Raw genomic sequence first — 25,491 nt, 5'->3', positions numbered from 1 at the left:
GCTGGGTGGTGCTGGGTCTGTCCTGTGCTGGGTCTGTCCTGTTCCATCCAGCCCATCCCATCCCACCCCACCATGGACAACAGAAGGGGGACATGAGCCAGGTGCCAGCACTCCCAGCACTGGGACGTGCTCTCCCCCAGAGGCTTTGATCCCTGAGGTACCAGCAGGGATGCAGAGCACTGCTGGCACCATGCTCGGGAAGGAACACAGCTCCCAGTACAGCAGCACTCACTCACTTGTTGTGCTTTGTGTCACAGAAAAGCAGGGTCCAGAGCGGAAGAGGATTAAAAAGGAGCCCGCCACGAGGAAGCCTGGCTTGCTGTTTGGGATGGGCCTTTCAGGAATCCGGGCAGGCTACCCGCTCTCTGAGCGCCAGCAAGTTGCTCTGCTCATGCAGATGACAGCAGAAGAGTCTGCAAACAGCCCAGGTAAGCTCAGGAGCGTGGTTTGTGTGGGTGAAGCTCACAGCCAGCTGCCGCATACATACCCCACCTGCTGTGTGGTCTGTGCAGCCATTGTGCTGCCTGTGCATACCTTGCATTCACACACAGATGTTGCAGCCTTTGCCACCGACTCTGTGGCTCATAACCCTAGTCCAGCAGCTCAGGTTGCTGTTACTGGGAAACAGCAGAGAGCTGTGCAGTGCTGAGAGCATTCAGCTACTGTCGCAGGAAACGTCGCCCTCCCAGGGCTGCCAGAGCTCATGTGGTAGAAAAGGCACTTCCCTCAGGAAGGCAGGTTTTGGGGTGAGGATCTGCACATGCCACAGTCCTTGCAAGGAGTGTGATTATCTGCAGCGGCTGTGGCAGCCTGCAAGTGCTGTCTGTGCTGCACACACAGGCTTTCCTCTGTCTTCGCATCAGTTAACTCAGTGCCTTGTGGGGAGCGTTTTGGTGGAGAGATGAAAAGTGGTGCAACAGCTCCCTCTAAGGGTTTGGGTCTTCCCATGACCAGCAGTTCGTGATTGCGCTTCTCTCCTCCCTGCAGTTGACACAACACCAAAGCATCCCTCTCAGTCCACAGTTTGTCAGAAGGGAACTCCTAACTCTGCCTCCAAAACCAAAGATAAAGTAAATAAGAGAAACGAGCGAGGGGAGACTCGGCTGCACCGAGCTGCCATCCGCGGGGACGCGCGGCGCATCAAGGAGCTCATCATCGAGGGTGCCGACGTCAACGTAAAGGACTTTGCAGGTGAGCAGCCCCAGCAGCAGGAGCTGCATTGGATTTTCCACCTGGAGAATGGCTGCTGCCAGAGAGAGCCCTTCCCTTGTGTCACAGGTTTGCTGCTGGTCAAGGGGAGACGATCCCAAAATAATCATAGAATCACAGAATAAGGATTTTGGTTAGAAAAGATGTTGTGGAATCGCCATGCCAGAGCCGTGCGGCCAATGCTGCCAGCATCCTGGGGTGCACGTGCTGACCATGGGGTGTCCCTCTGCCCCTGCTGTGCCAGCACCAGGCAGCTCCATCCCCGAGCCACACTTCACTCTTTCTGTTCTCTTTGCATGATTTTGGGCTATAAATAGCAGTGCACGTTCCTCTGCCTGTGTGATGAACATCAGTGCGAGACTGAAGCTCTGTGGTGATTAATTCTGGTCACAGGTGCCCCTCTCACTCAGCAGTGAAGGTACTGCAGCGATCTCCCACGGCGCTATCAGCAAAACACCCGGAGCCAGGAGACTTCAAAACAGCGCCTGCTTAAAAATAGCTTGTTTGAACATGATAAAATGCTTTGTTCTGTGCTCTGCAGAGGTTTGTTTGAGAACTGGAGCCACTGTTACTGTGGAGATGTGCTGTTTGGTGTATCTCAGATCGGGCTCTGTTTTGCAGTGCAGGGCTGCTTGCTTGGAGAGCACAAATTATGTTTGTTAGGTCTGTGCAGAGGATGTTCTGGGAGAGTATCTGCAGCTCAGTGCACAGCTCTGTGTGGCAGCCCTATTGCTCAAGCTGGAAAGGAAAAGGACTTAAGCCATGCCTTAGAGCATGAAGTTTCCTAATTCCATACCCCAGATTTCACCATTGGTTTTGCTGGGTCTGTACTGTTTCCATCACACAGTCTGGGTGCAGCTGAGGAGAGATGGGGCTACAGGGCCTCCTGCAGGGCTTCAGTTATGGGGCAGAGCTGCAGGTCCTGGCACAGGGCTGGCTGTCCCACTGGGCTATGTGGCACAGGCAGCAGAGGCAGACAGGTGTTCCTCCTTACTGCCTCCAGCTCCATGATACCTGGTTCTGAACGTGTGTTTGCTTGCAGGCTGGACAGCATTGCACGAGGCGTGCAACCGGGGTTACTACGATGTTGCAAAGCAGCTGCTTGCTGCAGGCGCCGAGGTCAACACCAAGGGGTTGGATGACGACACCCCCCTGCATGATGCAGCAAACAACGGGCACTTCAAGGTTGGTTTTTGCTGGTCTTTATGGATTTTTTTTTAATGACTTTTTTTTTTTCCTTCCTGTCCTTTCAAGCAGCCAGCTATGCAGACACCAAGATTCTGGGTATTTTGTTATCGTTCGCTGCTGATAGCTACATAGCGCCATTCTGCTTTTCTTGTGTAGGAGGAAAGTTCATCCCTTCTGGAGCAGGACGAGAGAGCATGGCCTTGCGTCTCGTTCTGCTCCTTCCTTCCTTGCCCAAATTGATTCGTGTTGCTGGGTTTTGTCTTCTTTCTTATCAATATCTCTTTGTGCCTCACAACCTTTGTGCCTGGCACCAGGCTGCTCTCCAGCTTGAAGATGCACCCCATTCTGTTTTATATCAAAAGCATACAGAAAAAAAATCTCTATAAACGTTTAAAGTCTTGATTTCTATTTTCAGGTGGTGAAATTGTTGTTGCATTATGGAGGGAATCCTCATCAAAGCAACAGGAAGGGAGAGACGCCATTAAAAGTAGCCAATTCTCCCACCATGGTGAATCTGCTCCTGGGGAAGACGACATACCCCTCCAGTGAAGAGAGCTCAACAGGTGAGCCAATTTTGTGCATGTGGTGGTGTTTGTGGCCCACAGCTGTCTGTGAGCACAGAGCTGTTAGAGGACAGCAAGGTTAGACTTGTCAGAGTGCCCACATGCTGCTGCTGCAGTCTGGAGTCCTTCTGTAGCCATAAGCCCAGCTCAGACAAGTGCAGCCTTGAGCTCCGGGAGCAGTGTCTGTTTGCCTTGGAAGCCCACATTGAGATAGCTTGCCTGGTGCAATTAAGATAAAGGATTGGAATTCATTTGCGGATAAATGAATATCTGACATTAAAATGTGGGTGATGTTCCAGCCCATGCCTTGACAGGAGGATGTTGGAGCAACGTGGACGTTTCCAGGCTGTGTGCTGCTGTCATGGCTGGGCCAGGTGGGAAGTGCTGCAGGTTTCGTTAGCACTAACTGGAAGAGAGGTTCCTGTCCCACGGGGGGTCTTGGCTTGCACTGTTTGCAGTCATAATCCTCTTTGCAGGCCTTAACATGTTGTTGTTCTCTCTGCAGAGACCTCAGAAGAGGAGGATGCCCCTTCCTTCGCGCCCTCCAGCTCTGTTGATGGCAATAACACAGACTCAGAGTTTGAGAAGGGTTTGAAGCACAAGCCCAAGGCCCAGGAGCCCCCCAAAACCATCACCCCAGTAAAGGATGAGTATGAATTCGATGAGGATGATGAACAGGACCGGGTCCCACCAGTTGATGACAAACATTTGCTGAAAAAGGACTACAGGAAAGAGACTAAAGCGAACAGTTTCATTTCCATACCCAAAATGGAAGTGAAAACTTATACTAAAAATAACACAATTACACCAAAGAAAGCTGCCCACCGCATCCTGTCGGACAGCTCGGATGAGGAGGAGACCGGCGTCGCTGTGGGGACAGGTGAGAAGCTGCGCCTTTCGACCCACTCAATATTGCCCAGCACCAAGATCCGGGAGCCTGCCAGCACCAAGGCACCGAAGGAGAAAAGCAAAGTAAAAAAGAAGCGGAAGAAGGAGACAAAAAGCAAAGAGGTTCGGTTTGGCAAAAAAAATGACAAATTTTGTTCCTCTGAATCAGAGAGCGAAAACGTGGAGAGTGAGGAGGATGATAGAGACTCTCTTCAGAGCTCTAGCTGTGTAAAGGACTCCAGGCTAGTGCTAAAGGAATCCTCCTTGTTTAACTCTCTGTCTGCCTCATCAACCTCTTCTCATGGGAGCTTAGGATCCCAGAAACACAATGCTAACCTTACAGAACAGCACTCCAAGCACTGGAGGACGGACAATTGGAAAACCATATCTTCTCCAGCTTGGTCAGATGTCAGCTCCTTGTCGGACTCCACGAGGACGAGGCTGACGAGCGAGTCAGACTACTCGTCTGAGGAGTCGAGCTTGGAGTCGCTAAAGCCAGTCAGGAAGAAACCAGAGCACAAAAAGAAAAACACTTCCCACAGCACTGTTTCTGAGAAAAAGAATTCATTCCATAGCAACGTGGATGGAGCGATTCCAAAGCTGGACAAGGAGGGGAAGGTGGTTAAAAAGCATAAAACGAAACATAAACATAAAAACAAGGACAAGGGGCAGTGTCCCATCAGCCAAGACATTAAAATAATCAAAACTTTTTCTTTTGAGTTTGAGGACTCTAAACAAAAGCCTGAGAAAGGCTTGATAGTAGAGACAGAAAATCCAGTCGAAAACAAATTGAAAGTGTTAAAGCATGAGCGAGAACACTGTAAGAAGGAAGACAAACTCCCCAAAGGTAAAGCGGAGGAGAAGGACTGGTTGTTTAAAGATGAGACTGGAAAATCCTCTAAAGAGGAGAAATCATTAAGAAAAGTCAAAGATGGTAGTAAAGACATGAGCAAATCCTTCAGAGAAGGATTGAGTAAATCGGAAAAAGAGAAACCTGTAAAGGAGAAGTCTCCCAAAGAGGAAAAGCCGAGAATACACAAGGAGGAGAGAAAGAAGAAGTCAAAAGACAAGCAGTCCAAGTCCGAAAAGAAGAACGAACTGAAAGAGGAGAAAGCTGCCAAGCTTGAGAAAGAAAAATCCTTCAAGGAAGAGAAGGAAAAATGCAAAAAAGAAAAAATGTACAGGGAGGAGTCTGGGTTTGATGAGTTTAATAACAAAGCCCAGTTTCCCGAAAGCGAGGACACGAAGTTCAGCCTTTCGGATGATCAGCAGGAAAGGTGGTTTTCAGACTTGTCTTCTGATTCGTCCTTCGATTTCAAAGGCGAGGATAGCTGGGATTCTCCGGTAACAGATTTCAGGGAGATTAAAAACGACACTGTGGCAAAACTAATCATAGAGCCAGTGAAAGAGGAAATTAAAGACAAGAAAAAGGAAAACAAATCGAAAGAGAAGAAGGAGTACAGCGAGAAACGAAGCGAAAAGGACTCTTTCTTGAAGAAGAAAGAAAGAGACTACGCGGACAAGAGCTCAGAAAAGAAAAAGGACCAAACAGACAGGCACAAAGCTGCTCCTAGTTATTTGCCTGAAAAAGATAAGAAAAGGAAGGATTCTGCAGAGGGTGTCAAGGAGAAGAAAGAGAAAGATACAGGTGAAACCAACAAAGATAGAAAGGATTCCTCTGATGGCTCTAAAGACCGAAAAGAGAGTAAAACGAAGCAGGAGGAGCCCTACCGGGATGACTTCAAGGAGTTTGGCTGCGAGGCATTCTTCAAGGAGAAGTCCGACGCCGAATTCAGCGGTAAAGCCCTGGATAGCTGGGAGAGGCACCACTCTGGAAAGGACAAGGAGAAGAAAGATGCTTCTGAGAAGGAAAAAAAAGAAAAAGTGAAGCCAGAAAAGTACAAGGAAAAATCCAAAGAAGGTGACAAGGAGAAAAATGAAAAAGCAGCTCCTGAGAAAATCCCAAAAGACAAAGAACTAGAAAAGAGCTTCAAAGAGAAGAAGGAAAGCAAGGAGAAATACAAAGATCTACACAGCAAAGACAAAGAAAGGAAGAGTTCCTTTGACCAAGTGAAAGAGAAGAAGGAGAAAAGCTTTTCCACGGACCGAGAAGACTTCTCTGAGAAAAAGGACGAGAAGAAGGGCAAGGAGAAGAGCTGGTACAGCATCGCAGACATCTTCACTGATGAAAGCGAAGATGAGAGGGATGATTACAGCTTGACGGGGTTCAAAGTGGGTGAATCGGTGGGCAGTGAGATGCACCGCCTGGACAGCCTGCAGGAGAAGGACGAGGGTGAGAAGGAGCTGTACTCTGACAAACACCGCAAGTACTCCTCCGAGCGGCAGCACTCCGGGGAGAAACAGAAGGACAAGGAGTCCAAGGAGAAGAAAAAGGACAAGGGAACATCGGAAGGGGGAAAAGAGAAGAAGGAGAAGAGCTCCTTTGAAAAACACAAAGAGAAGAAAGATAAGGATTCTTCGGAGAAGTACAAAGACAGGAAAGACAGAACGTCCATCGATTCCAATCAGGAGAAGAAGAACAAGCAAAAGCTCCCAGACAAGGCCGACAAGAAGCACGCCAGCGACGAGAAGGTGAAAAACAAGCACAAGGAGAAGCTGGATAAGGAGCATTCCAAAGAGAAAAAGTCTTCAAAAGGAGGAGAGCCGGAGAAGAGCCTGCTGGAGAAGTTGGAGGAGGAGGCTCTCAATGACTACAGAGATGACTCCAACGACAAAATCAGCGAGATCTCTTCCGACAGCTTCACAGATAGAGGGCAGGACCCAGGGCTCAGCAGCCTCTTTGAGTCTTCGAATCTCTCTCTTGCAGACGCCTCCGAAGAAAAGTTCAAGGACTCTCTCCCACTGCCTTGCCTGCAGGACAAACTGAAGGAGAAGGAGCGGCACAGGCATTCCTCATCTTCCTCAAAAAAGAGTCACGAGAAAGAAAAGGCAAAGAAGGAGAAGACCGAGAAAAAGGAAAAAACAGATGAATTCAAGGACTCCAGCAGCAGAAAGGATTCCACTCATTATGAAAAGGATTTCTCTGTGGATGGGGAGGCTTTCAGCACTTCCTACAGCATGAAGGCAGAGCCTGATGAGGAACCAGAGAAAAGCATTGATTACTTATTTTCTGAAAAGAAAGATAAAAATGATTCTGAAAGAGAGCTGTCAAAGAAGGCGGAAAAAGAAAAGACTTACGGTTCCAGCACCATCAGCACAGCTAAAGAGAAAAAGAAGCGAGATAAACACAAGGAAAAATGGAAGGAGGAAAAGGAAAAGCACAGAGACAAACATACAGATGGTTTCTTTAAACATCACAAAGATGAACCAAAGTCAGCGCTTAAGGACAAGGACAGTCCTCAAGTTACCGCCTTCAAGGATAAATCGAAGGAGGAGAACCTCAAATTTGGTGAGACCAAACTGAAGGAGAAGCTCAAGGAGAACCAAGAGAAAGACAAATCAGAGTCAATAAAAATAAGCAATGGCAATGAAAAAATAACCCTTTCCAAAGACAGCGGCAAGAAGGATGCCAGGCCGAGGGAGAAGCTGCTGGGGGACGGAGATCTGATGATGACCAGCTTCGAGAGGATGCTGAGCCAGAAAGACCTGGAGATCGAGGAGCGGCACAAACGGCACAAGGAGAGAATGAAACAAATGGAGAAAATGAGGCACAGGTCCGGAGACCCCAAACTGAAGGACAAAATTAAGAGCTCTGAAGATGTCCGCAAGAGGAGTCTGGATCTGACAGCAAAGAAGCCGTTGGCGCTGGACACTCAGCTCAAGGACAAGAAGCTCAAAGAGCTGGGCCCGCTGACACCCATCCTGTCACCGGAGAACAAGGCACAGCCCACAGCTGGGGCAGACTCCAAGGACTGGATCACGGGCCCGCAGCTGAAGGAGATCCTCCCGGCGTCCCCTAGGCCAGACCAGAACCGGCCAACAGGCGTCCCCACCCCGGCATCCGTCGTGTCCTGCCCCAGCTACGAGGAGGTGATGCAGACCCCGCGCACGCCCTCGTGCAGCAACGAGGACTACACCGACCTGATGTTTGAGTGTGCGGACTCGCAGCACTCGCTGCCCATATCCACCATGTCCATGAACGCCTGCTCGCCGTCCTTCTTCGACAGGTACGCCAACGTTGCGGGGGCCCTCCCCGAGAACCCAGCTCAGACCCCGACTCGCACCATCCCCTCCTCAAACCTGTACCGCTCCATCTCTGTCGACATCAGAAGGGCACCCGAGGAAGAGTTCAGTGTCGGAGACAAGTTTTTCAGACAGCAAAGTGTCCCAGCGACCTCAAATTACGACTCTCCCGTGCAGCATTTAATGGAGGAGAAGGTTCCCCTTCCTTCTGTTCCCGCTGAGAAGTTCCAGTGTCTGTCTCCTGGGTATTACTCACCGGACTATGGGGTTTCGTCGCCCAAGGTGGAAGCCCTGCACTGCCCACCAGCGGCGGTCAGCGGGGTCTCCCAGTCACCTGAAAGTGTCTTTTCTGGTTTACAAGCAAAGTCCTCCCCTTCGCACAGAGACGAGCTTCTGGCTCCCTCGGTAGAAAGTGCTCTTCCCCCCGACCTGGGCATGCCGCTGGATACCACGGAGGAGCAGCAAGCCACCGCCTCCATCATGCCACCAGAGCCCACCTACTTGCCACCAATTGAAGAGAATAATTTTGGTTCAGCAATGCCAGAACAAACCAGCATGGACTGGGATACCCCTCCTGCCCGGAACCCCGACACGGCAATCCCTCCCAGCCTGATGGCAAACGCGGCCGAGCACTCTGTCGGCTGGTCCATGGGCTCTGAGCTCCTGATGAAATCACCCCAGCAGTTTGCCGAGTCCCCAAAACCTGCGCTTTGCTCCCTGGAGCCCATCCATCCTACGCCAGTCGCCTTCATCCCCACAGACGCTTCCTACCCCGTTTCTCCCATCTCGTACCCTCTGTCTGTGTCAGAGCCGGGGCTGGACGAAGTCAAGGAGGACGCTGAGGAAGCGGTACCGGGAGAAATGGCGAATGCTGAGGAGCAGGCACCATACATGTCTCCCACGAGGCTGGACACATTTTTCACTGGCTGCAAGCCCCTTCCCGAGGAGGCACCCGAGATCCCCGCGGAAGCCCCCTGCGCGCCAGCAGAACCTGAGGCAGAGGTGGTCAGTGTGCCAGAAAACACCTATTTGGAAAACAACAGCACGACGCTGGCAAATGGCGAGGAGGCAGTGACGTGGCCAGACCCCTTCACCACCACTGAGGATGAGCTGGACCTTGGCCCCTTCTCACTGCCTGAGCTCCCGCTGCAGCCCAAGGATGTGGCTGAGGCGGAGGTGGCCGAGGCAGAGCCGGCCGAGGAGGGCATGGCTGCAGCTCCAGAGGTGAGTGCTGGGAGCACAAAGGCCGGCACGGCTGCTACAGCCAGCGGAGAGGCAGAGGAGCCCGCAGCTGTCCCAGCGGCACCCGTCCCACCCACAGACACTGAGCCATCAGCCGAGGAGCAGAAACCTGATGGGACCGTGCCAGAAGCCACCTCGGAAGCAACGAGTGGGGCAGAGGAGAAAGGAGGGGAGGAGGCAGAGGCGCAGGTGCTCCCAGCTGCCCCGTCAGAGCCCGCCCAGGCTGAGGGCAGAGAGGTGGAGGGTGCACATGACGAGCCGGCCGCCTCCGCTGCAGTGGTGGAGGGCAGCTCCAGTCCTCCTGCAGCCCCCGCTGAGGGCAGTGCTGGCCCTGAGAGCACCACGGGGCGCACCGGGAGCCAGGGCCCTTCCTCACAGCCCGAGGCCCCTCCGGCTCAGGCAGAAGTTGTTGAGCCAGTGCAGAAACCGGTAGCAGAAGCTCCCAAACCCCCCAAAATAGAAGAGATTCCTCAGCGGATTACCAGGAACCGGGCGCAGATGCTCGCCAACCAAAACAAGCAGAACGCCGCGGCTGCTGAGAAGGAATTTCCTGCCGTCCCCGCGCCCACCACCCGCACCAAGGGCCGCGTGACCGAGGAGGACGATTCCCAGGCACAGCACCCACGGAAGCGCCGCTTCCAGCGCTCCAACCAGCAGCTGCAGCAGCAGATCAACACGTCCACCCAGCAGACCCGTGAGATGATCCAGCAGACCCTGGCAGCTATCGTCGACGCCATCAAACTGGACGACATCGAACCGTACCACAGCGACAGGTCCAACCCCTACTTCGAGTACCTCCAGATCAGGAAAAAGATCGAAGAGAAGCGGAAAATCCTCTGCTACATCACTCCCCAGGCTCCGCAGTGCTACGCCGAGTACGTCACCTACACGGGATCCTACCTGCTGGACGGCAAACCGCTGAGCAAGCTCCACATCCCCGTGGTGAGTCCCCTCTCTTTGCCTGCGGTGTAAAATGCAGCACTGAGGCTCTTCCCTGTCTGCCAGCACAGCCACGTTGTCCCCCAGTACACCCAGAACACTTCCATGGTGCCCAGCAGTGCCTTTCCTGTACTTCTGGACAGTACTCACAGTGATGAAATGAAGCCTTGAGGAGCAGGTGGCTGCGTGATAAATGCATCCTCTGAGATGTGCTTTTGCAGAGAAGACTTTAGGCTGTGCTTTAGGAGCCTGAGATTTGTTCAGGTTTTAGAGAAGGGTGGTATGAATGCACAGGATTTGAGGCCAGAAGGCAAAATGGCATTTGAAGGCAGTGCAGTAATGAACCTAGGAGAGTGCAGGATAGCTGCTGCCTTTGTCCACTGAGCACTGCTGTTTCACCTGCTGACAGCACACAGGATCTGCCTCTGCTGCCCTGCACGAATGTGCTCTGCAGATGCTTGGTGCTGCAGGCAGTAACTCCAGGATCCTGCAGGAGGAGGTCAGTGCAACTGCCTCCCTCCCTGCTGCAGACAGAGTCAGGTACTCTGGCTATTTCTGCTGCCCATACAGCACAGCCCATGCATCAGTTCTGGTCTGATGAGTTAGCACACCGTTTGCCTGCCCAGCACCGCGGTGGGTATAGCTGAGCTCACACCTGTCTGCTCCTTCCTGCTGCATTCAGGGCCCGAGTGCCACATCTCTGCAGATCTCAGCTCCTCCAAGGGTGGTGACTCCTGCAGCTCCCTGGGCAGCCCGTGCTGCTGCCTGACCAAAGCCATGTTTCCTAACTGCCCCATTGTGTCCCCGCAGATCGCCCCGCCGCCGTCGCTGGCGGAGCCCCTGAAGGAGCTGTTCAAGCAGCAGGAGGCTGTCCGGGGGAAGCTGCGGCTCCAGCACAGCATTGAGCGGGTAAGGCAGTGCCAGCAGCTCTTGCTGGGGACAAAGCCCTGAATTTCCTTTGCTGGGGAATACTGAGGTTGCCGCGCTCACTGCTGTGTTTGCTCTCCCCCAGGAGAAACTCATTGTCTCCTGCGAGCAGGAGATCTTGAGAGTGCACTGTCGGGCAGCACGGACTATTGCCAACCAGGCTGTGCCCTTCAGTGCCTGCACCATGCTGCTGGACTCCGAGGTCTACAACATGCCTCTAGAAAATCAGGTCAGTAGTGCCTGCCTGCCGGCACAGGGCTGTCCCCGGGGAGGGGACAAGACCCCAAGCAAGATGGGTTTATTTGGGTTGAGTTAAAGGGAGAGAACCATTAAGGTAATCTGAACGCTGGCTTGGAAAGCGCTGGGCTGCTTTCAGCACACAGGACGGGGGATCCCTTCCTCTGCTCAGAGGGTTCTGTGCTGCTGGGAGGGAATTGTGCCGTGTTCTGGGAGTGCCGACGCATCTCCTGCACCCAGCCACAGAGCTGGCACTGCCTGCACGTCAGTGTGCTCCCATGTGCCCCGTGCTCTGACTGCAGTGAGCGAGTGCTGTAAGGGGTTTGAGCACGGCCTGTTAGATCTTGGAGTGCTGAAAGTAAACCCATCTCCCACGTCATTCCTTTTTGCTCAGGGAGACGAAAACAAGTCGGTCAGGGACCGCTTCAACGCACGGCAGTTCATTTCCTGGCTGCAAGATGTGGACGACAAGTACGACCGGATGAAGGTGAGGGCTGTGGGTGCAGCGCTGGGCACAGATCCCACTGCTCAGTGCCATGGGGCGGGCACAGCTTTAGGAGCTGCATTCCTGTGGCTTCCAGAAGCTCTGCAGAGAGACATGTGGGTTGCTGGGCCAGAAGCAGGGGATGGGGACACGTTCTGCTTGGTGCTGCCCATCTGGCTGCTGCTGCGTTGTCATCCTGAGCCTCCCTGTTCTGCTCACCCCCAGGGTTGACCTTGGCTGGCTGCAGCAAGCTCAGAACCTGCAGCAAACTGGGAATCGGGCAGGGTCAAGAATGCTCTGCAGGGCTCCGGGCAGGCAGTCCTGGGGGGGGGGGAAATGTTGGTCCGCCAGTGACAGAGAGGTGGCAGCTCTGTGCAGGGAGCAGCACCCTGCTCTTGGGCATTGGGTACACTGTTACTACACCATGGGGTCGGAGCTCTGAGTGCTCATGGCTTCCAAAGCTACTGCACCTCCCAGGTTGTGCTGTGTGGCTCTGTAATGCTGTAATAGGGTGATAATAGCAGGGTGGTACAGTCTTCATCTGCAGCAAATGAGAATAAGCCTAAATACAGCAGCCACAGAGGCAGAAATGAAAGAAAAGAGCTGCTTACCTTTGGAAGGCCTCAGGTAGACAGCAAGAGATGCCCTCACCTCCACTGCCAGCCCTTAAATGAGGGCTGGGAAGGGGAGGATCCTGGCTCCAGCCCTTCCATCACTCAGGTTCATTGCGTGAACCTGAGCTCCCCTGGGCTGGCCCTGCCTTCCCACCAGGTGCTTCATCACTGCTTTAAGCTGTGACTCAGCATTGCCACTACAGGCTCCCCTGAGCTGCTGTTGCTGGTGGTGACAGAGAGCACCCTGAGCTCTGCATCACCTCCAGGCACGGGCCGGGCAGGCGCTCTGTGCCGCACTGCAGCGCCCTCAGCGGTGTGCAGGAGCAGCACTGGAGGGATCCTTTCTGTGGGTGGGGGTGTGGCGGTGGGGCTTCGCAGGGACATCCCACATGTCCTTCCCCGGGGGTGCAGCGTCCCCCCCTGCCCTCACCACCCCTCTGTCCCCTTTTCCTGCAGACGTGCCTGCTGATGCGGCAGCAGCACGAGGCCGCCGCGCTGAATGCGGTGCAGAGGATGGAGTGGCAGCTGAAGGTGCAGGAGTTGGACCCCGCAGGGCACAAATCCCTCTGCGTCAACGAGGTGCCCTCCTTCTACGTGCCAATGGTCGACGTGAACGATGACTTTGTGCTGTTGCCGGCATGACAGTTCTGCACCGGGAGACGTCACTGAACACTGGCACGGACGGAGCCCTCCGAGGTCGGGCGGTCGCGCTCACATTCACCCTTCCCGCTTGCTGATGAATCCCTTGGTCAGAGGAGGAGGAAGCAGCTATCGGCAGAAATACAACAAAACAAACAAACAAACAAACAAAAACCCAATCAGAAACGAAACAAAAAATTGCACTTTCTTCACAGCGCGGCCCTCAGTGCCGGACTGACGGCGCATCCCCTCCGTGCCCGGCGGCGGGCGGCGGCGGCGGGCGGTGCTGCAGGAGGTGCTGCCTGGGCACACGGCAGCGCTCTGCGCACGGAGAGGAGACCACGGGGGGGGCAGGGGGCGATTTTCTCTTCCATCCCGGGGATGTCTCCAAAAAGACTGAGTCGAAAGAACACACGGAGACCCAACCGGAGACAAAGGACAGCGGTGCCCACGGGCAGCACTGCGGTGCGGGCGGCGGAGCCCAGCAGTGCCCAGCAGCGCCCGGCGATGGGCGGCGGTAACGCAGAGAAAGGACTTTGCCAACTGTGTTTTTAATGGAGTCAAATCCATGTGGTTTATATATATATATATATTTTTTTTTTCCTTTAATCTTGGGCATTTCGTTTCTCTTTCTGAGAACATAACTTGAAAAACACTACAGAGCCAATACTCATATAAAGAAAAATTGTATCCCATAAATGCTGTACAGTTTTTATATACATTAACAATGTACTTTTGCTGCCTTCTAGATAATTTATTTTGCAACACATTACTGCACAGTTGTAAATAACTTATGTACTGTAACATCACTTTCAGTTATGTGTAAAGAAATAAATAAATTAATTAAAATTACCTTCATCTCTGCGGTCCGGCAGCGCTGCCAGGGGAGCAGCAGAGCCCCTCTGACCCCTCTGAGCTTTCTCTGACCCCATTGCTGTACCCCCCCCCCCCCCGGCTCTCTGCCCCCCGGCTGGCACAAGGTGCAGCTGGCCCGTCCCGTAGCACCGCAGCAGCGGGGGCAGATGTGGCTCTCTGAGATAACGCTCGTTGTTATTCACCTCGTAAGCCCCACGGTGGCCTTGCTGCTGCTTTGCCCCCCCCCCTCCCACTGTTCAGCCCCCAATCCCAGCGCTGTGGGCATCGCGGGGCTCAGCGGGGGGGCTCAACGTCCCCAGTGCGGATATGGAACTTTTCCTTTTCTCCCCTCTCCCCCCTCCCTACTTTTCTCCCCGCTTCACCGTTCCCCCTTCGCTATTTTTCTGCCCCCCCTCCCCAGTCCCCGCAGCGCCCATCTCACGCACGGACCCCCCTCCCCTCCGCTGCGATCCCCGGGACATCGCGCGGCTCCAAACGCCCCGAACCGAACTTCTGTCCCTTGGGGGCGGGCGGGTGGGTGAGGGGGCAGAGCCCGGCCCAGGGGTGGGCACAGCGGGCGGTCCCCGCCCTCACCTGCGGGGCCGAACGGATGGCGGCGGCGTCGGGACCGGGACCGGGGGATGGGGGCGGCGGGAGCGGCGGGCGGCCGCGGGGCCGTCGGGCGGCGGGGGGGTGGGCTCCGTGCGCGGCGTTGGCGCTGGGCTGGGCGCTGGGCTGGGCGCTGGGAGTCGAACCTCCGCACCGCTGCCGCCCCGACCCCGCGCTGCTGCCGCTGCCGCTGCGCCGCCTGGCGGGGTCCGCTCTGCTCCGCGCCGCCGTGCCGCGACTCCGCGCCGGATGGAGCCCGTGTCAGCTGTACCGGTACCGCGGAACCGCCGCTCCGCCCAACGGCACCGGGCCGTGCACCCGCGGGTGGCACTACGCGATGCCCGCCGCCGGGCTGCGTTCCAATCTGGTCACGGAGGTCTGCGGGGAAGCCAGAGGAAGGGGGAGGGTAGAGGGGATTTGGGAGTGTGCCGGGGTTTGGGTTTATCGGCGCCGCTGAGTTTGAGGGGGATTCGGGAGGATCTGGGGGCGGCTCTGGGGTTGGGGAGGGGGTTAACAGGGTGTCAGGGATGGAGGGGATCCGAGTGTGGGGAGGTGTGGAAGAGTGCGTGGGTCTGGGGGACCTGGGATGGGTTTGTAGCTGGAGGGGATCGGGGGTGGTGGAGGGCTGTAGGGTTCCTTGAGTTTGTGGGGGTTTGGAAGGGTCTGGGGTGGGGGGGCTGGAGCCAGAGAGGGAATTGAGAGGGTTCTGGGGGGTGTTCCTGTGTTCTGGGGGTTGGGGCTCTTAGGATCTATGGGATTTGGGGGAAACTGAGGGGTTGGAAGGGGTGAATGGTGTATGGGAGGTCTGGGGGGTTTGGAACAGAGGGGAAGCTGGGGTCCTTGGGAGCTCAGAAGGGAGTGGAAGGGTCATAGGGAGTCCTGAGTTCTGAGGGGATCCAGAGGATGTGGGGGGGGCCTGGGATTGGGGAGGGGTTGGAAGAGTCTGAGGGGGTTCGCTTAGTTAGGGAGGAGCTGAGGGGTTCTGGATATGAGTGGGATCTCCAGAGTCCTGGAGCCTGGGGGGCTTGGAGAACCTGGGGGAATCCCTGCACTTTGTGGGTAGCTGAGGGATACTGGGCTGGGAGTTCTGGGGAGTTCTGAGGTCCAGGGTGGGTGTCCAAGGGAGCTCAGAGAGTCCAGAGGGCGTTCCTGAGGTCTGGCACTCCTTGGATGGGTTGGAGGGTGCCCAGAAGCCCCCCAGGCAACGGACTCCCACCTCCCTCCATAGTGGGACCTGGTGTGTGCCGCACGTTGGAAGGTGCCCCTGGAGCAAACCACGCACCTGCTGGGCTGGGCGCTGGGCAGCATCGCTGCAGGCATGGCCTGCGACAGGTAGTGGGGCAGGGGACTGGTGGGGTATTCCCTAATAGGACCCTCAGCCCACCTCACTCCTCCCACCCCCCAGGTTTGGCCGTCGTCCCACCTTCCTGGTGTCCCTGGGGCTGGCGGTGCCGCTGGGGCTCAGCGTGGCGTTGGCCATCGACTTTGTCATGGTGCTGGTGGCACGGCTGCTCTTTGGGGCTGCGCTGGCCGGAGCTTTCCTATCCCTCTACGTGGCACGTGAGTGGGGTGTGGGCTGCTGTGGGACGGGGGGTGCTGCGGGGTCCGGCAAGTGGTGTGCTGGGGAATGAGGGATGTGGGATGCTGTGGGATGAGGGATCCTGCAGGGTGCGGGATGCTCCAGCAAGTGGCGTGCTGGGGAAAGCAGGATGCTGTGGGATGCTGTGGGATGCTGTGGGATGCTGTGGGATGCTGTGGGATTCAGGGACCTGCAGGGTGCAGATGCCCCGTGGCCACGACCCCCACCCTGCACCGTTTGTCCCCACACCAGGGCTGGAGCTGTGTGACCCCCCGCACCGGCTGGAGGTGACGATGATCGCCGGCTTCTCCTGGCTGGCGGGAGAGCTGCTGCTGCCGGGGCTGGCGGTGCTGTGCCGGGACTGGCGGGTGCTGCAGGGCGCCGTGACGGCCGTGCTGGCGCTGCTGGCAGCGTGTTGGTGGTGAGCATGGGGGGAGCGGGGCCGGGCGGTGCCCGCTGCCGGCACACCCCGGCATCAAAGGCCGCGGGGCTCTCGTGCGCCGTGGGTAAACGTTTGCTCAGATCTCGAGCTGAGGGTTTCCAGGAACGGGGTGGGAGTGGCAGGGGGGGGGTCAGTCGCTTTCTCACCCCGTGATTCTCCCCTCTCCCCCCGCAGGTGCCCGGCGCTGCTGCTGGAGTCCCCGCGCTGGCTGTTGGCCACGCAGCAGCTGGACCGGGCCAGGAGGACGCTGCGGGCGCTGGCGGGGAGCGGCGGGCGCGGGGCCGAGGAGCGGAGCAGCACCATGGCGGGTGCGTGGGGGGGCGGTTGGGACCCCCCTTCCCGACCCCGATGGTGCCGTGCCGGCTCTGAGCTCTGTGCCACGCAGAGCTGGAGGCGCTGGCAGAGCAGTGCCCGCAGCCCCACTACCACACCGTGTGCGAGATCTTCGGCACCAGGGTCATCTGGAAGAACGCCGTCATCCTCGGCTTCACCGCGTGAGCGCAGCGGCACCGGGCGTCCCCAAAGCCACCATCCCCAACCCTTCCCATCACACCCCCCATCCCCACCCCGCAGGTTCATCGGCTCCGGCATCCGGCACTGCTTCACCCGCAATCTGGCCCCGCACCTCCCTCGTTTCCTGCCCGCATACTTCGCGCTGCGGGGCCCCGAGGCGGCCGCGTGCCTTTTCCTCTGCGTCACCGCGGAGCGCTGCGGGCGTCGCGCCGTGCTGCTGCTGTGCACTGTGCTGACCGGCACCGCCTCGCTGCTGCTGCTGGCGCTCACCCAATGTAAGGAGCCGGGAGCGGGAGGGTTGGGGGCGCTGAGGTTTGCACCCTCACGGCTCTCCCCTCCCCGCACAGACCTCCTGGAGCTCATCGTGCTGATGCTGTCCGTGCTGGGGGTCACCGCCTCGCACGCCGTCACCATGCTCAGCATCTTCTTCGCCAGCGAGGTGCTGCCCACCGTGGTCAGGTGAGCGGTTCCCAACCCCCCAACCCGACGTCACCCCTCAGCCTCCTCAGTCCCCCCCCCCCCTCCACGCCCCAACTCTCAGCTCATTCTCCCCCCGCAGAGGCGCGGGGCTGGGCCTGGTTGTGGGGGCTAACCTGGTGGGCTCCGCGGCCGCCCCCATCGCCGCCGTCGCCAGCAGCCGCGGGTTCTTCCTGCACCACCTGGTGTTCGCCTCCTTCGCCATCCTGGCGGTGCTCAGCATCATGCTGCTGCCCGAGAGCCAGGGCCGCCGCCTGCCCCATTCCCTGCAGGAGGGCGAGAGCCAGCGCCGGCCCCCCCTCTTCCGCCGCCCCCCCCGCGAGGACCACCTCCCCCTGCTCGCCCCCCGCGGCATTCCCCACGACTATTCCCGCATCGTCCCCTCTGCCCAACGGGCGCTGGGATCGGGCCGCGGCCCTGCGGGTCCCCCCGCCGAGACATAGCCACGGCCCCAGGGGGTTCCCAATGCCGCTTGGCCGAGGGGGGGGAGGCAAGCCCAGCGGTGGGTGCACGCAGACCCCCCCCAGTGGCCAAGCGCAGCTCTGAGCCCCCCCGCTTCTCCGAGCCCCCCATCCCCGTGTGGCCCTGGGGCTGCGAAAGGGCTGCGTGCCCCCCCGCCCCCACGCCGCTGGGCCGGATCCTGCCCCGGGAGGAGCGCTGCTGGGAGTCCTGAGGCGGGGGGTGATGCCCCGGTGGGGGGGAGGGGAGGGGGAAAGAGAGGAATGCAGCGGGTGCTGACGTGCTGCCAATAAAAGTGCCTTTGTTTGTACACGGGGGGGTACAGCCGGGGGTGGGAGCTTTATTGGGGGTGGAGGGGAGACCCTCCCCAGCGCGGAGCCCGGCAGCGGCACCCGCTGCGCTCAGAGCCACCGCGTTGCCCGGTTGCCGGACGGGGTGGGGGGGTCCTTCACGGCCCGTAGAGGTCGGCCAGGCGGCGGAAGCGCGGCCCCCACTCCCGTAGGTAATCGTAGTCCTGATCCCCGTCCGTCAGGCTGGAGACGATGGAGCTGAGCGCGCTGCCCGCCGAGCCCGAGCCCTCGTAGTCGTAGATGAGCGCAGTGTCGTAGGGGGGAACGCTGGGATCGCTGTCAGCCGCCTCCAACCCCTGCGGGATACGAGCGGGGGGGGCGTCATCAGCCCCGTGGGATATGGGGCGGGCACGGGGGGTTTGGGGGCAGCACCGCGTCCCACCTCGTTGATGAAATCCTCGATGTCGGAGGGGCCGCGGGGCGGGCGCCGGGAGGAGCCCGGGGGGGTGGCGGAGCGCAGCGGGGCGTCCCTGCGGAGTGGGGGGCGGCCGTGGGGCGGGGGGTGCCGCAGCTGGGTCAGATCGTAGGCGTCCTGCGGGGCGTGGAGGCGGAAAGGAGGTGATGAGCCCAAACCCCCCCCCCCCCCCCCCCCCCCCACCGCCCCGGCCCGGTGCCCCCACCTGGTCCTCCTCGCCGCCTCCCTGCTCGTCGTAGTTGAGCACGTTGTCCCGCACGTCGTCCCCCCAGCGCTGCAGCAATCCCCGGCGCTGCGCCCGACGGCGGCTCCGGACCTGCGCGGCCCCCAGCAGAGCCAACACTGCGGGATGGAGGGTGGGGGGGTCGGGGGGAGGTGCGTGTGAAGTGGGATGCAGGTGAGGGGTTGGGTGGCGGGGATGGAGGTAAGGGGTTGGGGTGACGCGGGGGCCGTGCAGGTGCAAAAGTGGGACTGGGGTTGCGGTGAGGATGGGATGGAGCGGTGGGGGGGTGGGGGGAGCTCTGCGGTGCCACTCACTGAGGAGGAGGACGGCGCTGCCGGCGATGACCACGAGGGCCTCCAGGGCGACCCCGACACCGGCTGTGGCGGCCGCCAAGACCCCGTCCTCGCAGAGCCCGTCGCGGCCGCAGGGACACACGGAGACGTTGAGCAGCTGCTGCTGCTCGCGGGGGGGGATCCCGGAATCCCGCAGTAGCAGCGGCAGCGAGTAGGGCCCGGCGGGCAGCTCTGCCAGCACGGCCAGCACCGCGTGCGTCACTGCGGAGTGAAGGAGGGGCACGGGGTCAGCGGGACCAGCCCAGTACGGCGGCCCCCCGACCCCCTTCCCCCCCTCCCTCACCGTTGAAGCGGGTGACGCTCCAGTTGCGGGCGAGCTGCGGGTGCTGGGGGCTGAGCTGGAAGTGGAAGGGCGCTCCGTGGGGGGGCCGGTCCCGATCGCTGGCCCCCAGCAGAAGGGTCCCCCCCCGGCCCGGCCGCCCGCACACCGCCCCCGACGGCGGCTGCAGCTGCGGAGCGTGGTCGTTCACCTCCACGATCTCAATGGACAGCGTGCCCGTGGCCGAGAGAGGCGGGTCGGCTGGGGGGGGGGGAAGAGGGGCACGGAGAGGACAATCAGGGGGAGCGCCCAAAGGTGTGGGGGGGAGACGGAGAGGGGGAAGAAGGGACGGTCACCGTCATCGCGGGCGAGCAGCAGCGCGATGTACCAACCGCCCTGCAGGAAGGCGGACGGATCCCGCAGCTCCCGCTGGGTCCGCACGGTGCCGGAGCGCGGGTCGAGCTGCAGCCATCCCGCCGGGTCGTACAGCAGCGCGTAGCTGTCGGCAGCGGGGCGAGGAACGTCGGCGTTAAGTTGCGAGTGGTTGTGCCCCCCTCCACGTGCGCACCCGAAGGCGCCGCGCGTCCCGTCCCCCCGCCCCGCACGCTCACGTCAAGGTCTGCGGGCGGCGCGTGTCGGGGTCGCTGGCGGTGTAGGTGGTGACGGCGGTGCCCGGTGGGGTCCCTTCCAGCACGCTGACGCGCCGCGGGTTCTCGCGGAAGACGGGCGCCTCGTTGACGTCCCGCACCCGCACCCGCACCGTGGCCACCGCCCGCGGGCTGCTCGCGACCCCCGCTTCCAGCGGCCGCTGGTTCTGCACCGACACCGTCAGCTGGAAGCGGTCCCGCACCTCGTGGTCCAGCGGCTGCGCAGGGGAGGGAGTGCGGGGTCAGCGGCTGCGCCGTGCGTGCCCGCATCCCCCCGGCCCACCGCCCTGCAGCGCACCTTGGCCACGGACAGCACGCCGTCGTTGGTGTGGGGGTCGGTGCGGATGGCGAATGCCCCCTCGGGGTCACCCTCCAGGATGGTGAACTTGGCCGCCCAGTTGGGCGATCCCGCCAGGTCCTTGTCGTGCACCAGCACACGGCCCACCTCCACCCCCACCGCCTGCTCCTCCACCTCCATGGAGAACTGTGGGAGAGGGGGAGGAGTTGGCACCTACCGGGGGGAGGGGGGGGCTGCGGCCCCACACTCAGCCCTGCCCCACCCCGACCACCTCCTCCTTGGTGAACTCGGGAGCGTTGTCGTTGATGTCCTCCAGGTAGATGACGGCGGTGGCGGTGGTGGTCAGCCCATCCCCAGACATGTCAGCTGCCTGCAGTGTCAGGTTGTACACCGCCACGGCCTGCGGGCATGGGGATGGCACTGAGCCCACAGTCCACGGAGCCCCCCACACCACATCTGGCCCCACACATGGCTGTGGAATCCCCCCCCTCTCCCCACACACACCTCACGGTCGAGGCCGTCCCTCGTGGTGCAGATCTCCCCGCTGGAGGCGTTGATGCTGAACATTTCCCCATGGCCCTGCTCCAGGATGGAGAACCGCAGCGCCGCATTGTCCGTCTCAGGGTCATCAGCATCAGTGGCCTCCACCGTCAGCACGCAGGTCCCTGCCGTCACCACGGGGCTGGGGGACCACTTATGGGGCCGGGTTGCGCCCCCCCCAACCCATCGACCCCCCCCAGCTCAGACCCACCTGGCGCAGCCCCCTCCACCACGCGCCCGGTGAAGACGTCGTGGCGGAACAGCGGCCGGTTGTCATTCTGGTCCACCACGATGATCTCCAGGTCCGTGGGGTCCTCCAGCGTTGTGCCCCCCAGGTCCAGCGCAAAGGCCTTCAGCTGTGGGCACACAGAGCCGGGGGCTGGGGATGCAGCTCAGGACGGGGGGGGGGGGGGGGGGGGGCAGGGCTGTGCAGCGTCCTTACCCGGAACCGGTCGTTCTGCTCACGGTCCAGTGTGGCGTTGAGGAACACTTTGCCACTGAACTTGTCGATGGAGAAGATGCCCAGGGGCTCCTCATCCACTCCCGGCCCCTTGATGCTGTAGATCACCCCCCCGGGCTGCTGCTTGTCTGACTTTATCTGTGCGAGGAGGAGCGGGGCTGGGGCTGGGGGCTGTCCTCGCCCGTGCCATGGGGGTCTTTCCACCCCCCCCCCAGCCCTGCCTACCTGCACCAGGAGGTGGGGGATGCGTTTGTGGTTCTCGGAGATGCTGATGGGGGGGATCACCCACGCCCTCTTCACCCGCCGGGACCCCTCGTGGTGCCGCCAGCCGGGGGGGCTGCCCAGGGCTGCACTGGCATCCTGCAGGGGGGAACGTTGGGGAAGAAGGAGTTGTGCATTTACATGGGTCAGGAACACAGGACTGGGGGGGTAGGGAGGCATGGGAGCTACGGAGATGAGGAAGAGGAGCAGGGGCTGCAGGGGGGCTGCAGGGTGGTCACAGTGAGGTGCAGAGCTGCGCTGTGGGGTTGGGGGAGTCGCAGTGAGGCTGAGATGGGGCTGACCCACAGCCCCCTTTGTGGGAACTCGGGGCAGGTGGGGAGGGGGTGGCGGCGCAGTGGGGGACAGCCACCATGTGACAGCCCCTCCAGGGCTGTAGGGCCCAGACCAGAGCCCCAATGGCCCCACAGTACTCAGGGCTGAGGCCACACTGAGGAGCTCCACACAGGCAGTGGGGTGTGGGGGGTCTGGCGGCACCGCTGGGGGGGACTGAAGGCAGTGGGGTGATTCCAAGCCCCCCCCCCCCAAGTCCCAGCTCACTGTTCTCCGACATACAGGGTGAGAAATACCACAGTGCTCCCAAACCCCATCCCCGCCCCCCCCGGGAAAGTGCATCGATGGGGGCCAGGGCTCCGCACCCCCCACCCCACCACTTCCCCAGCACCACCCCGCTGCCCCCCAACCCCCGACCCCATCCCTTACCCTGGCGCAGAGCGGGGCGAGCAGGCAGGCGAGCAGCAGCGGGGGCCCCATGGCGCAGCCCCGGCCCGGAGCGACAATAACGGCGGGGACGGCTGAGTGACAGCACATGTGCTGGAGGGGCCGGGCCCCCCCGGCCGGCCTGCAGCTGCCCCGGCTCCCCCTCCCCGCTCCTCCCGCCCGCCCGCACCGCGGGGCCCGACGTGGCGGACGGCTGCGGGAGGGAGCGGGGAGGTCGGGGCCGGCCGTGGGGAGGGGGTCCCGAGATGTGGGGGGCGATGGGAGGGGTGTGGGGTACGGGACCCCCCCCCCGCGCTCAGGAGGGGAATGCGGCAGCTGTCGCCGGGTGCGCCCCGGGATGCCGCGACGGGGCGGGCGGGCAGAGCCCCGCTGCTCCCCTCGCTCTGCACCGGGCCCGGCCGGACCCGGCCCCCCCCCCGCCTCCGCCTCCCGGAACGGCCCCGCCCGCCCCGCGGCCGCGTTGCCGGGACAGGTGCGGGGCCATCTGTGCTGACGGCGGGCGCTGGGCGGGGGGCCAGGGCGGGTGGGAGGGGGGCGGTGTGGCCTTCCCGGCCCTGACAGCACCGGCCCCATCCCCATCATCATCATCCCATCCAAACCCCCATCCCATCCCATTTCCAAAAGCCCTATTGCCATTATCAGCCCCATCTCGCCCCCATCAATTCCATCGCCATCAGCCCCATCCCCATCAAATCCACCCCCCTCAGTCCCATCCCATCAGCCCCGTCCCCATCAGTTCTGTCCCCATCGATCCCACTTCAACCCCAACAGCCCAATCTCTGCTATCACCCACATCCCATCCTCATCATCCCCATCATCCTCATCCCTAACTCTATTCAACCCTCATCCCCACTGACATCCCAACTCTATTCTCATTCTCATCAGCTCGTCTCATCTCCAACAGCATCATCCTTGCCCCCATCACCATCAACCCCATCCTCATCCCCAACCCCATCCCATCCCATCCCATCCCATCCCATCCCATCCCATCCCATCCCATCCCATCCCATCCCATCCCATCCCATCCCCACAGCTCGGTGAGGTAGTGGCACCAGGTGGCAGCATCGCTCCGGCCACCGCTGTCCCCGCACCCAGGGGGGGCCGCAGCGGGAGCGGCGGGGGCGACCGGGGGGGGCGGGCTGCAGCCGATGCCCCCTCCCCAGGGCTGGGCAGAGGGGCCGTGTCCCCTGACCTTTGTCCCTGGCAGGGGAAGATGCGGCGTTTTGGTGACATGGAGTGGAATTCTCGCTTTTGAGAGTGCCCTAACCACACTCAACCCTCCCTTTCCCCCTGCACAGGGCATCTGCTGCAAAGCTCTGTGGGATGGGGGGTGGGAAATGGGGCACGGAGGCAGGGAACAGGGACAGGGGACAGGGCAAGGAACATAGGACATAGGACAGAGGATGTGAGACATGGGACATGAAGAAGGACATGAGACATAGGACACAGGCTGGGGACATGTGAGAGGGGACGTGGGACGAAGGCTGCCCTCTGCCCCCATACAGTGAAGCCTGGGGGTAGCAGGGCTGGGGGTGGCTGAGGGGACACAGTGCCACACAGCCCTGGCACTCACTGGCCTGTCCCCATCTGTCTGTCTGCTCCCACCCACCCACCGTCCTGCTGCCACCCCACACACCCCTGCAGCCCCCCGTGAAGGAGATGGATGGCTTCATGGCCACCACACGTAATGGAGTGGTTGTGTACATATGATGGGAGCGTCGATGCAGACGTGGCTGGCAAGTGAAGTGCTGGGAGACTCAGGGGGAGTTGCACGCAGCCCTGCACCCCCAATGTGGGGGGAGCAGAGCACGTGGCTTTGGGACACACATCCCCACATTGGTGCTCCACGCACCAAACTCTGCCTCGCTCAGTGGGCATGGAGATGGACCTCACATCACCAACCCCATCCACAGGGACCACGGGGCACCCCCAGGCCGTGTGAGCCCCTCACTGCAGGGTGACAACCAGGTGTTCTGCACTATTTGCTACCTGTGATCATCCATCAAAGCGATCGATCGCGCTCCTATGGAGTTTTATTAATGATCTTGTCACGGCGCCGGCGCTGGGTGCCGGGCTTGTCGGGGATGATGGATCATGAAGAGCTCTCGCTGCGATTTATTCTCCGGTGACCTTGTCTCTCCCCATTGTTGCTTGCTTAAGAGTTATGAATGTGAGACATGATAATTTGATATTGATCTATTTGGTGAGTTACAAAATTTACTGCGTCGCTGATGGCGTAACACAAAGGATCGGATGGGGCTGGGAGCCCTCCCCGTGCTGGGGTGAGCCGGGCACGGTGTTCCGTGCCACCAATACCTGTGCTGCCCTTCCCTTGTGGTTGCTGCGTGTCCACCCATCTCATTTTTGGGGGCTTTATTCCACGCTGAGGAGCGGAGAGCCCTCGGGGCAGAGGATGGGGCTCCCAGGCTGCGCACTACGCCGGGTAGAAGCGCTGCAGGAGCTCCTTCTTGTTGACTTTCCCCATCTGGTTGCGTGGGATCTCCTCCACCACTATCAGCTCAGTGGGGATGGCGTAGGGGGCCATGGTGTCCCTGCAATGTGAGCACACGCTGTTAGAGCCCACCCGAAGCCCCTCACCGCTGAGATGCCCACCCCTGGGGGCTGCTGCTGAGGGTGCGTGTCCCTCACTGCGTGTCCCCAAGGATGCTGACAGCTGTCCTGCTGTGCACAGCAGCGGTGTGGCACGATGTTCCCGTGCCCTTTGCAGGGCACAGTGGGGAAGCTCTGCCTTCTGTGCTGTGTGTCACCGAGCTGGGGCTGTGCCCAGCCCCCCAGCAGTGTGCTGGCACTGATGGTGACACGAGGTGCCAAGTGTGCCTGTCGGCGTGGCCCCGCTGCCATATGTGTCATGAGAGCCACAGAATGAATCACGCTGAAGAGGGACATGTGTCTCCTGCCAGGGAGCGAGAGAAGGGCCGA

At 60.1% G+C, this 25,491-nt stretch overlaps 4 protein-coding genes across 10 annotated transcripts in view; 2 read left to right on the top strand and 2 right to left on the bottom strand.

Annotated features, from left to right (window-relative positions):
* Positions 1-13,910, top strand: part of ANKRD11 (ankyrin repeat domain 11) — an 81,351-nt gene extending 67,441 nt beyond the window's left edge. For all 3 annotated transcript variants that reach the window (XM_031615412.2, XM_090149489.1, XM_031615414.2), the window contains 9 exons: positions 258-428; positions 988-1,191; positions 2,252-2,394; positions 2,813-2,960; positions 3,466-10,175; positions 10,983-11,081; positions 11,185-11,328; positions 11,731-11,823; positions 12,891-13,910. In XM_031615412.2, coding sequence (XP_031471272.2) covers positions 258-428; positions 988-1,191; positions 2,252-2,394; positions 2,813-2,960; positions 3,466-10,175; positions 10,983-11,081; positions 11,185-11,328; positions 11,731-11,823; positions 12,891-13,076 — 7,898 coding nt within the window. In that variant the 3' untranslated portion in view covers positions 13,077-13,910. The remainder of the gene's footprint in view (positions 1-257; positions 429-987; positions 1,192-2,251; positions 2,395-2,812; positions 2,961-3,465; positions 10,176-10,982; positions 11,082-11,184; positions 11,329-11,730; positions 11,824-12,890) is intronic.
* Positions 13,911-14,488: 578 nt separating this feature from the next.
* SLC22A31 (solute carrier family 22 member 31) lies at positions 14,489-18,317 on the top strand. 2 transcript variants are annotated; one of them, XM_031615176.2, is made up of 9 exons: positions 14,489-14,913; positions 15,766-15,869; positions 15,943-16,097; positions 16,369-16,537; positions 16,733-16,866; positions 16,944-17,052; positions 17,132-17,346; positions 17,419-17,530; positions 17,631-18,317. In XM_031615176.2, exons 1-9 carry the CDS (start codon positions 14,539-14,541, stop codon positions 17,989-17,991), a joined length of 1,734 nt encoding a protein of 577 aa, XP_031471036.2. In that variant the 5' UTR covers positions 14,489-14,538; the 3' UTR covers positions 17,992-18,317. The 2 variants fall into 2 exon arrangements, with proteins under 2 accessions (XP_031471036.2, XP_031471035.1); XM_031615175.2 differs by having other exon boundaries at positions 14,760-14,913; positions 17,613-18,317.
* Positions 18,318-18,327: 10 nt separating this feature from the next.
* Positions 18,328-22,684, bottom strand: CDH15 (cadherin 15). Of its 2 annotated transcripts, XM_090149487.1 has the most exons (15): positions 22,534-22,684; positions 21,778-21,912; positions 21,535-21,690; positions 21,304-21,448; positions 21,057-21,217; positions 20,824-20,952; positions 20,553-20,738; positions 20,219-20,472; positions 19,964-20,106; positions 19,819-19,868; positions 19,632-19,686; positions 19,310-19,549; positions 18,978-19,114; positions 18,740-18,889; positions 18,328-18,653 (listed from the first exon to the last, which is right to left on the bottom strand). In XM_090149487.1, exons 1-15 carry the CDS (start codon positions 22,639-22,641, stop codon positions 18,456-18,458), a joined length of 2,247 nt encoding a protein of 748 aa, XP_090005613.1. In that variant the 5' UTR covers positions 22,642-22,684; the 3' UTR covers positions 18,328-18,455. The 2 variants fall into 2 exon arrangements, with proteins under 2 accessions (XP_090005613.1, XP_031471037.2); XM_031615177.2 differs by having other exon boundaries at positions 19,632-19,868.
* A 1,495-nt stretch (positions 22,685-24,179) lies between these two features.
* ACSF3 (acyl-CoA synthetase family member 3) overlaps positions 24,180-25,491 on the bottom strand; it is a 41,081-nt gene continuing 39,769 nt past the window's right edge. For 2 of the 3 annotated variants that reach the window (XM_031615492.2, XM_090149485.1), the window contains exon 10: positions 24,733-25,103. In XM_031615492.2, coding sequence (XP_031471352.2) covers positions 24,986-25,103 — 118 coding nt within the window. In that variant the 3' untranslated portion in view covers positions 24,733-24,985. Of the gene's footprint in view, positions 24,706-24,732; positions 25,104-25,491 lie in introns of those variants that run through there. The other variant, XR_016470708.1, reaches the window with a different exon arrangement.

Source organism: Phasianus colchicus, chromosome 13 (assembly GCF_987193195.1).
Source record: "Phasianus colchicus chromosome 13, bPhaCol1.hap1.1, whole genome shotgun sequence".
In the NCBI taxonomy this organism is placed as follows: domain Eukaryota; kingdom Metazoa; phylum Chordata; class Aves; order Galliformes; family Phasianidae; genus Phasianus; species Phasianus colchicus.
This window is presented reverse-complemented; position numbering and strand designations above follow the sequence as displayed.

Bases quoted from the DNA above. Each gene is read 5' to 3' on its own strand.
- SLC22A31 (XM_031615176.2), top strand. From the start codon at position 14,539: ATGGCGGCGGCGTCGGGACCGGGACCGGGGGATGGGGGCGGCGGGAGC. The intron at 16,098-16,368 runs GTGAGTGGGGTG...TCCCCACACCAG, and splicing joins CCTATCCCTCTACGTGGCAC to GGCTGGAGCTGTGTGACCCC. The intron at 16,867-16,943 runs GTGCGTGGGGGG...TGTGCCACGCAG, and splicing joins GCGGAGCAGCACCATGGCGG to AGCTGGAGGCGCTGGCAGAG.
- CDH15 (XM_031615177.2), bottom strand. From the start codon at position 22,641: ATGTGCTGTCACTCAGCCGTCCCCGCCGTTATTGTCGCTCCGGGCCGG. The intron at 21,449-21,534 runs GTAAGGACGCTG...GTGTGCCCACAG, and splicing joins AGCAGAACGACCGGTTCCGG to CTGAAGGCCTTTGCGCTGGA. The intron at 21,218-21,303 runs GTGGGTCTGAGC...TGGTGACGGCAG, and splicing joins GGTGGAGGGGGCTGCGCCAG to GGACCTGCGTGCTGACGGTG.